This window comes from Triticum urartu, chromosome 4 (genome assembly GCF_003073215.2).
Source record: "Triticum urartu cultivar G1812 chromosome 4, Tu2.1, whole genome shotgun sequence".
Taxonomy (NCBI): Eukaryota; Viridiplantae; Streptophyta; class Magnoliopsida; order Poales; family Poaceae; genus Triticum; species Triticum urartu.
The window spans coordinates 493,475,521-493,486,009 of NC_053025.1; the positions used below are offsets into that span (position 1 = coordinate 493,475,521).

The 10,489-nt window shown below is 48.5% G+C and overlaps 1 protein-coding gene across 1 annotated transcript; it reads right to left on the reverse strand.

Annotated features, from left to right (window-relative positions):
* Window positions 1–1,834: 1,834 nt before the first annotated feature.
* On the reverse strand, window positions 1,835–2,718 carry LOC125553989 (17.9 kDa class I heat shock protein-like). Its single transcript, XM_048717623.1, has one exon. The coding sequence runs from the start codon at window positions 2,573–2,575 to the stop codon at window positions 2,108–2,110; it is 468 nt and encodes a 155-aa protein (XP_048573580.1). The 5' UTR covers window positions 2,576–2,718; the 3' UTR covers window positions 1,835–2,107.
* Between the last annotated feature and the right edge of the window lie 7,771 nt (window positions 2,719–10,489).

The following is a 10,489-nucleotide window of genomic DNA, read 5'->3' on the forward strand; positions in this document are numbered from 1 at the left end:
AATTATAGATACGTTGGAGACGTATCAAGCCGCGTGGAGCGCCTGATGAGAGGCCAGGCGGGCGCCGAAGAAGTCGGGGACGGGGACGCGCGGTACGGGCATGGAGTACACGTGAACGATCCCCGTCCAGGGGTTCTAGCCGGCCTGCCAGGGCACCGACGGGAGCTGCTGCTGCGGGTGGCGTGGCGCCCCGCCTTGGGCGGCCAGCTGCTGCTGGTGTTGCTTACGGCTGCCGCGGCCACCGCGGCGCTCGGCGGGGGGCGGCGGCGGAGCCTGCTGCTGCTGCGGGTAGGGGAACCCGGGCGGCGGCGGCGCCTGGAAGGAGCCCGGTCCAGGCCGCGACTGAGGGGCCAGGGCGGTGGGCGGCGCGCCACCACGGGTACCGGCGGTGAGGGCCGTGTGAGTGGCCCGTGTACGCGACATTCGCATCCTCCTCTCCTCCAGCTTCAGGTATGCCACGATCTTGGGGAAAATTGGGGTGGTGATGAGGGGGATGTTGGAGGCGGTGTTTCCGAAGTCGTCGTTCAGGCCGGCAATGAGTGTGCTAAGAAGGAGCTCATCGGAGACCTTCTCACCATGGTCACGGAGCTCGTCAACAAGCTTCTTGAGGCGCATGCAATAATCGCCAACGGACGAGTCATGCTGCTGGCATCCAAAAAACTCGATGTGCAAGAAAATCTTGCGCTGAAGCGCGCTGTCGATGAAGAGGCCGTTGAGCTTGGTCCAGACGGCGTGAGCGTCATCCTCGGCAGAGACCATCGTGTGGAGGAGGTCCTTCGAGATGGTGGTGTAGAACCAACGAATGAGAGTGGCGTCGATGGTCATCCACTCCTCATCGTCCTCCATGAACCGGGAATCCACGGAGCCATCCATGTGATCCCGGAGATTGTACTCACGGAACACAAGGGGAAGAACGTCTTCCAGGCATAGTAGGTGGAGATGAGATGTTCGAGGACGACGGAAACCCGATCGAGGATGTTGAGATCACGGATGATGACAGTGTCGGGGCCGGCGAACGGGTTGGTGCGGGTGGTGCCGGAGAAACAGGGGAAGCCATGGGTCCGGGAGCGAAGGTGGTGTGGTGGCACGCGGGGAGGGCGGCGTGGCGAGGGAGAGGCGGCACGGCGAGGGGCGGCGCTGCGAGGGCGGCAGTGCGGTTAGGGTTAGGGAGGGAAGGCAGAAGCGTGTGAAGAAGGCGGCGACTGGACACAGGCGGTGGCGCGGCAGCGGGGGCTGAGATGAGATCGCGTCGGCGGCGGCAGAGGGTTAGGGTTTAGGATCGAAGATATGATACCATGTTGGAAACGAGAGTTTTGACAATGCTACATGATGTATTGATCGGTGCATAGCGCACGTATATATGGAGTAAAAAGTGGGTCATAACCTATATACAATACAAACCATATGTTCAGCCGCTGAAACATTCTTATTAGCGCGATCTAGTAATTTTCGTACAAACTCCTTTTTTAGCATAGTAAAATAGCAGATGCTCATATACACGCATTGATCTAGTAATTTTAGTACAAACTTTTTTTTAGCTGTGAATACACGCACAGTACTCCCAGAAAAATGCTAGCATTAATGCAAGTCTAGGAGTTAACCTAACAATCTGAGTGACGGTTACATTTCGTAACAGAGTGAAGTCTATTTCCAGAAGACGCAAAGCTTACGTTTCATTTACTCCCTCCGATCCATAATATAATAATAAGTGTCGCTTATTGAAAAGCATGACAGTTATTTAGGAGCGAAAGAAATATCATTTTATTGGTAGGTAGTAGAAGTAGATCGGCCAATGTATAAAGAACGGAAATGATCGAACAGAGTGACACCCATATCGACAATAGTGCTCCTCTGCTCAAATAGTAGAACGAACATTACACTTTCGAGCCATGCGCAGAACTCATATTGCGCGCACGGCTCACACACAAACCATCAACTACGCTACACCAAACTGAACCCAGCAATTCGACGCAACACTAGGACGATACTCAAACCCAACAGCCACATATCCAAGCTTGTTTTATTGGGACTCTCACCACCAGAGGCACTATTATTCTCGCATCCTCCTCGTCTGAGCAGAAAGAAGCAGCCACGCGCCCAATGCTGTCTATCCCGTGATCTGGACGGGCTTGACGTCGGGCTTCTTGGCCTCCGCCTTGGGCACGGTGACGGTGAGCACGCCGTTCTCCATGGCCGCCTTGATCTTCTCGGACTTCACGTTGTCCGGGAGCCTGAACCGGCGCAGGAACTTGCCGCTGCTGCGCTCCACGCGGTGCCAGGTGTCGGTCTTCTGCTCCTGCTCCTTGTTCCGCTCGCCGCTGATCTGCAGCACGTTGCCGTCGTCCACCTCAACCTTCACCTCCTCCTTCTTCAGCCCCGGGACGTCCGCCTTGAACACGTGCGCCTCGGGCGTCTCCTTCCAGTCGATGCGCGCGCCGGCGAAGGCCGCGGTGTCGGAGCTGGTGGTGCGCGGGAAGATGCTGCCGCTGCCGGAGCCGAAGGGGAAGCCGTCGAAGGGGTCCCAGAGGTCGAGCGAGAAGGGGTCGAACACGTCGCCACGGCGGATCAGCGACATCGTCAGCGGGCTGGCGAGAAGCTGCTGATGAATCTTTTGTTTACTGGTGGAGTGGTGCGTGAGCGCGAATGGCTTGTGCGATCGAGATCAAAGAAGCTTTCGATGGTTTTTCTCTGCCGGTCTTGGGACGGAGCCAATGCAGGCGGTGGGAATTTATAGTGGGGCGTTCGTGCAATGGATATGAGGTTCTTGAGAGTTCTCGTTTGTTCGAGCGCGTACAGGTAGAAGCAAGAATCGTGTAGCTTGGCCTGGAATGCTTCCAACCATTCGCTCTGGACCCTGCTACTCAGGTCTATCATAAACTAGATAGTTCTGGGCGCGTCTATAGATCGTCGCATTCCTATTTGACGCTTTCTGCGGCAGATTGTCACAGAAGCACACAGAGCACAACGAGCGACCAGGTAAATCGGCCGGCCAACTTGTTTCCCTTTTTCCTTTTCAAGTTTATATTTCTTTTCATAAAAATGTTCCTAAATTTCAAAAAAATACATAAAAATGTTTATGTTTTCAAAATTTGTGCATAAATTCAGGAAAAAGTGTTGCATTACAAAAGCTATTCTCATTTTAAAGATTATTAGGAATTTAAAAAAATGTTTCCTTTTTAAAAATATTTTCATAAATTTTTTCATGGTTTCAAAATTTGTTCCCCCTTTTTAAAATTTGTTGACAAATTCAAAATATGTTCACAGCTTCAAAAAATATTCCCCCCTCTTTCAAATTTTGTTCACAAACTCAAAACAATTTGGGAATTTAAAAAATATTCTTGGCTTTAAAAATTGTTTGTATTTTAAGAAGTTTCTTCATAAATTCAAAAAATGTGTGCACTTCTCAAAATATGTTGAGATTTCAATTTTTTAAAACTTTATTTAAAAAATGGTTCTCTTAAAAAAACAATTCGCACTAACTCATTTCGGTTAGCTACAGTAGCTTGGTTCAAACAATAAAAATGAAGAATTCGCACTAACTCATTCCGGTGAACCAACCAAGTTAGGCCATGTGTTTGCCTTGAGTTTGTATTTTCCTCTATATTTTTATTTTTGTTTATATTTCGAAATGTTTATATTTCTTCTAATTTAGGCCATATGAGGAAATAAATTTCAGACATGTAAAATGATAGAAATGTTTAGAGGGAAAGAAAGGGGACCAGATCCCAAGCAAAGCATGTGGCTAAGATTGCCGTCTCTACATAGAAACAAAATAGCTCTGCTTTTCTTGAGAGAAACACAAGTGTTTCCTATCACCAGTGATAATTACCACCACTTGCGTTTTGTATGTTGTATATAGTATCTGTCAAAATCAACAGTATGTACGTGTAATATGTAGTATATAACAATGTTTAGATAGTATATATACTATTTTTTATGTACTATGTATAATATTTTGAGCATACTCTTTTTACGTACAAATATATATGTATTTCACAAATATAACAAAAAATATGGACTCATATGCAGTTTTTTCATTTACTTGCTTTGAAATATCTTAAATATAGTATATGAACATATTTAAAATAATACAGTATTATATATACTACTACATGATATTATATGAAACATGTGGGGTAACTACCCCCAGATGGTTCCTCAAAAAAAAAATTACCCCCAGATGGTAGGATGCATTTTTTCTATACATATACGTGGTGATACTTAACTTCTAGGTACAATGCATAAAAATTGAAAATGAACAATACTAAAATCAATAATCCCTCTTTAGGGGGCAGTATTCTGGCAACACCTCGCTAGCAGCTCCCTGATGCGTGGCGGCTTCCCAAGGAGTTCTCCGCCACATGTCGATATACCTTTTGCTGGCGGACGCGCGCGAATGATCTTGCCATTTCATTGGGCGTCCATCGGAGCTCTTCATCGGTAGCACGCTCGGGCTTATAGGCCCACCTCCATGCAACGATGAGGCGCCAAGCGCCTTTGGCCTTCCTGGCGAAGTACCGACCGTCTTCGTACACCTCCTCCGCACGTCGACGCGCCCGTCGCCAAAGCTCCAACGCTTCCTTTTCCCAAGCGGCTTCACGGGGTGCCTGCTACCTGGCTCGCCTCCTCCGCCGACTCCTTCTTGAACGCCACTTGTCTGGCTTTCTCAGCCAGCACAACGTCTTCCACAGACAAAGATCGTCTAGACCCAAAACCACTCCAAAGTTGGGGGGGGGGGGGGGGGGGGGGGGGGGTGCAACCTCACCTGATGGCGCGCAGGAGTCCTCCTCGTCGCTGCTCTGCGCCTTGACGTCCTCGCGGGGCGACGCATCCTCCTCGGCACGTGGGAAGATCAACGACACCATGGTAGAGTTTTGTGAGAGGGGGGGGGGTGAGCGAGGAGAGAATGTAGATGAGAATGCAGGCGGGACGACGTGGGTAGAGTAGTATTTATTGGCACCCGGAATTTAGATCTACGAGAGCAGAACCCGCATCAGTCGTCGGAATTTACGAGTACTATAGCTTGAGTTACACACGATTTCCGTAGCAAAAGCCATGTGTAAAACAAATTGCCGACGGTTCCCAATACAGAACTATGTCTGATTAATAACCGGCGCCACTTACCTTCCACACCGCGAGGCACGAAATAGAGTGGCAATCGTGTGGGGCCCGGTTGTCTTGCCAGATATTTACATTTTCTTTCCAAATGTAAGGCATGAATGTGTATTTTGTGTTACCATGATATTATTGTAAATGTAATACGTAAATGATTTTTCCAACGCATGGTGGTTTGCTATTGCATGTACATGTAGTTCAAATTTGAATTACGACCATTAAATGGCTAGAACATAATGTCTTTAATAGGTCAATGACCTTGAAAATTTCCAAATTTTAATATGACAGTTGTATATGTTGTATATGTATATGTCAAAAGAGACAATGTGTATATGTATATGTCATCCATTTTTATTGATCTCGGTTGTGGCACATGTGACACATTTATATAAAAGTACTCTTCAAATGTCGTGAAATATGAAGGCAAAATATTATCCCAAGAAGTCAAATGCGGGAAAATATTGCAACTCAGTTGAATATATAAGCGAAGCTCTTATTCATATCAAAAGATTGGCAATGCTTATCATTAAACCATCCCAACATTGGTGAATAAACTTTAATCATTTCAAAATTACATGCTAGAACATGCTTAAATAAGCAAACATGCAACAAGTCATTTGACACACAATCATCATCCAGATTAGAGGTCATATAAAAATAATTAAACATTAGCACAATTATTTTGAAACATATTTGATCCAAATCTGATTTATTCCCTAATACACATGGTTCTTTTGCATCAACAGTTAACTCAATGGGTGCACTCGGAATTGTTGATATTGCAGTTGTTTGATTACATGGCAAAGTCAAATCATCAACATAGTCCTCTAAAATAGGTGGTGTGATCAAAGTAGTGGGTAACTCATCACATGATGCATTTAAATTGACAAGGCACTCATCATACTCATGTGGAGGTGGAAGGTCAGTACATTTGTCATTACCTCTTATGATCAACCTAGATGATGTAGACACTTTCGATGCTGATGTGTCACATGGTGTAGGTAATGTAGTCCTCACAACAATGAATATGGTTATCATAGTACACCTAGTAGTTGAAGGAACAACAATATCATTTCTTGGAATGTGCACCGTGCGCTTGTTCTCCTTGCGGGCAACACGTCATTTTATATTTCTTGTTCAACTTTGCAAGCAAGACAAAATAAACGGTCCATAGGATAACATTCTTCATGAATTAGTATCTTCTAAATATCACGGTTTAATCCACCATAAAATCTTCTTCACTCTTTTTTTCTAAAAAGGAGTGCAACAAGGTAGTTTGTAAATCATCATAATATTTTGTTATGGTGTCATTACCTTGTTTTAAACGTTGTAATTTTATAATCATTCCATGAGTATAATAAACATCGATGAATCTATCTCCTATGAGAAGTTTTAGATCATCCCAAGTAGTAGGTACATAATCAGGGTATAATCGACAATATTCGCTCCACCAAACTAAAGCAAAGCTATTGAAAGTACTAACCACGCCTTTAACTTTTCTATGCTCATCAAACTTATGGGAAGCAAATATAGAATTTATTTCATACTCCCATTGAATATATAACTCAGGCCTAAAATGACAATAAAGGGTGGCATCGAAACATTAATCTGATTATGTGCATTCTTATGTCTTTGCTTCTCTCGTGGCGGTTGTTGTGTTTTCATAGGCACTGGCAAGTCTCCCACGATCGACAATGCCCAAGAACTAACAATTCTGGAACCTGCCATAGTTAGTAGAAAACAAGAAACAAAATCTAAGAATAATGTTCCTATGAACTACTAGGATGTGGTGAAAAAACGCTCACAATATAACAAATATCTATATCTTACAAGTTCTTACCATGCAACAGGTGGTGACCGGTTATCGGTGGTGTCAAATAACTTCAAAGATTGAGAAGGCGATTGCCAGGTGAATGTAAATATGCACAATGTACAAATATGTGGAGCCGGGTTGGCTTTATATATGTGGAAAAAATGCTACAACCACGTTAATTAATGCAAGTTGAATAGTCGCTCAAAATAGTCGAATGCTGGTCCTAGGCTAAACTGTGTTAGAGACGGGAGCCTAAGACATCGGCGAATTTCACGTAGTGGATCAAATAAGAACAATGACGGATTTGAAATGATGGGCCTGTCACCGATAATACGTGTGGAATAAAGATCACACACATGAGGATCCAACATTTATAAGAGTCAAAATGTCGGTCGATCTTGTACAACAAACCAGTGAACATAAATATCCATGGTGTAGAAATATGTGGAGCTGGATTGACTTTATATATGTGGAAAAAATGCTACAATCACATTAATTAATGCAAGTTGAATAGTCGCTCAAAGTAGTCGAATGCTAGTCCTAGGCTAAATTGTGTTAGAGACGCGAGCCTAAGGCACCGATGAGTTTCACGCACTGGATCAAATAAGTACAATGACGGATTTGAAATGATGGGTCTGTCACCAATAATACGTGTGGAATAAAGACCAGACCCACAAGTATCCAACATGAATAGGAGTAAAAATGACGCTTGATCTCATATGACGAAGCAGTGAACGTAAATAAGCGCGGTGTATAAATATGTGGAGATGGGTTGGCTTTACATATGTAAAAAAATGTTACAACCATGTTAAGTAATGCAAGTTGAATAGTCGCTCCAAGTAGTCGGATGCTAGTCCTATGCTAAACCATGTTAGAGACGTAATGCAAGTTGAATAGTCGCTCCAAGTAGTCGGATGCTAGTCCTATGCTAAACCATGTTAGAGACGCGAGACTAAGGCACCGGTGAATTTCACACACTGGATTAAATAAGAACAATGACGGATTTGAAATGATGGGGTTTTCATTGATAATACTCATGGAATAAAGACCATACACACGAGGATCCAACATGTACAGGAGTCAAAATAAAGCTCGATCTCGTACGACAAACCAATGCTCTGCTGCACGAAAACACATCGACAGCTGTACTACATCAACATAAACAGCCAAGGTCCACTGCTGAAGAAGCATTTATTGTCGGGTGGTTGGTGCGACATATGCCAAAGGATGGCTCATCATTGTGGGAGCCAATAAAACATCGCCAGTGCCTGGAAACGGGATAAGGCGAAGACATGCACGCCGGCGAATCTTACCCAGCTTCAGGGCTCTCCGTGGAGATAACACCCCTAATGTTGCTCTGCGGGGTCTCCGCATGATCACTAGCTCGATGGGTAGCTACAGAATGCTCCTTGAGCTGTTCGGTGAAAGGATGAAGGAGAGTCAGGCCAGCCCGCTCCTCTTCTCCTTGTGGTGTCTAAAAACTATCCAAAGAGCGATCCCCCTGCATGGTAACCCTGGGGGGTTTATATAGGCCTACCCCCAGGGGTACAATGGTAATCCGGCTAGGCGTGGGCCCTAGCCGTCTGTGTCTATGCCCACCGGCTTCTTCGCGACTGGTGGGGCCCGCCGACTGGTGGGCCCGCCGGCTGCCGACCCTTTGGTCGACAGGCCGGCCCCACCGCTCGGGGGTCTGTCGGGGGCTGGTTACTGTTACCTTGCCCCTGGTGACGATGGCTTTGTCGTGGTAAGCATGGCTACAGTGCCGCCGCGAGGCGGCTCATCACTGTAGCCTTACCTTCTCTTGTCTCCTTAATGAAGCACCTCCTTGGAGGGAGAGAGCTGGCCGGCTATTGGAAGCCGGCCATACCTTGGCCGACTGTGGGAAGCCTGGCCGCCTTGGATCTCCCTGACTGAGGGGGCCCGCCACCCATGGGTCGTACTGACCGCTCGCCGTGGGTGACGTCACGATCATCGTGGCAACAGTGCCGCGCCAGACGGGTGATGGCCGCCCTGTACGGTGCACTGTGGCCATGCGTGCGCCGGGATTCGGGGATGGCAGGCTTTACTGTAGCCATGCCCTGTCTTGTCGCCGTTATGTGGGTGCACACTCTGAGGGCAAGATCTTAGCCTCCTGCTGAGGGGCCGGCTCCTGGGAGTCGGCCTTTTCATGGCCGGCTTTTGGAAGTCGGCCTTCTCGTGGTCTTGTTTCTCAAGGATTTCAGGGCTGGGCCGCCTTTGCGCAGCCGGCTTGAGAGGTAGCCAGCTGGGGGAAGGCGGCCCCATGTCTTGGACGCTTGGAGGCTTGATCGCCTATAATATTTTTGAAGTGCCGGGGGAAGCCTGGCTAGGCTACCCGTGGTCATTTACTCCGACAGACAGTAGTCCCCGAAGCTAGTTGGGCTCCGAGGCAGAAAAAAGACGAGGAGCTCAGTCAGCTTCCTATCTTGAGGAGCCGGGAACTAGGAGCCGGTTTCGACTAGGCGCGCCGTCTCCTAGAGATCTCGAAGCTTGAAGGCGGGTGCCAGTCGGCGCGCGGGTCCGGCTGTGAGCTGACCGTTCGTCATCTGCGCGCCACGTGGCACCCTCCGGCTGGAGGGGCCTGCCAACCCACGCGCGCGACGGGAGGCCACCGCAGTCTGGGGCCCGCCACTACAGGTCCTCGGCCCATGCGCGGATCTTCTGCGGCCCGGACGGACCGCACGCGCCCCAGTGGCGGTTTCCTCACGTCGTGATGGCGTAATAATCGCGGGGCGTGGGGGAGTGGGTGCAGTTAATCCCACATCCCCCACGTCCTGCCTCCTCGGCTTCGTCGCACGAGGCTATAAGTAGGGGGAGAGGAGGGGAGCGCCTAACGCTCGCGCGCTCTCCCTCGCTCTGCCCCCTCCTTCTTCTTCCTCCTCTCGTCGTGATAACTACCTGCTGCCGCTCGACCTTCCTGCCAATCTTCTTGGCTTGTCATTGCTTTGTCGCAGCTGGGTCGTGCGCCCTCCTTTTGCCGCATCTTTCTCATCGCCGCGCCGTCCCCATGGCATTGTCGAGCTCTTGGGACAGCTCCAACGTCCACGGCGACCACGTCGACTTCCTCCGTCGGACGCGGCGGCTGCCGGGCGCGGATCTCGTGCGGGTCTGCCTCGCGCCGGAGAGGGGAGATCTCGCCGGCGCCGGAAGAGGACGAGCGGGTAATCTTCCGCTCGCACTGCCTGCGCGGTTTCGGCCTGCCGGCGAGCGGGTTCCTCTGCTCGTTCCTTGAATTTTATCATCTCCAGCCGCATCACCTCACTCCCAACGCGGTGATGTTGCTGTCGGCCTTCGTCACCCTGTGCGAGGGTTTTCTTGGCGTCCTCCCCACTCTTGAACTGTGGGGAGAGTTCTTTCAGTGTAAGCTAGGCACCGTCGTCGCGAGCGTGCCCACCCCATGCGGCGCCTTCATCGCCATGCGGAGGACGAGCGATAACAACCCGTTTCCGCCCATCCCGCTGATCCAATCGGTGAAACTCTGGCAGAAGTCCTACTTCTACGTGAAGAATATTGCTCCGCAAGGTGACTTCGTCAACCTGCCGG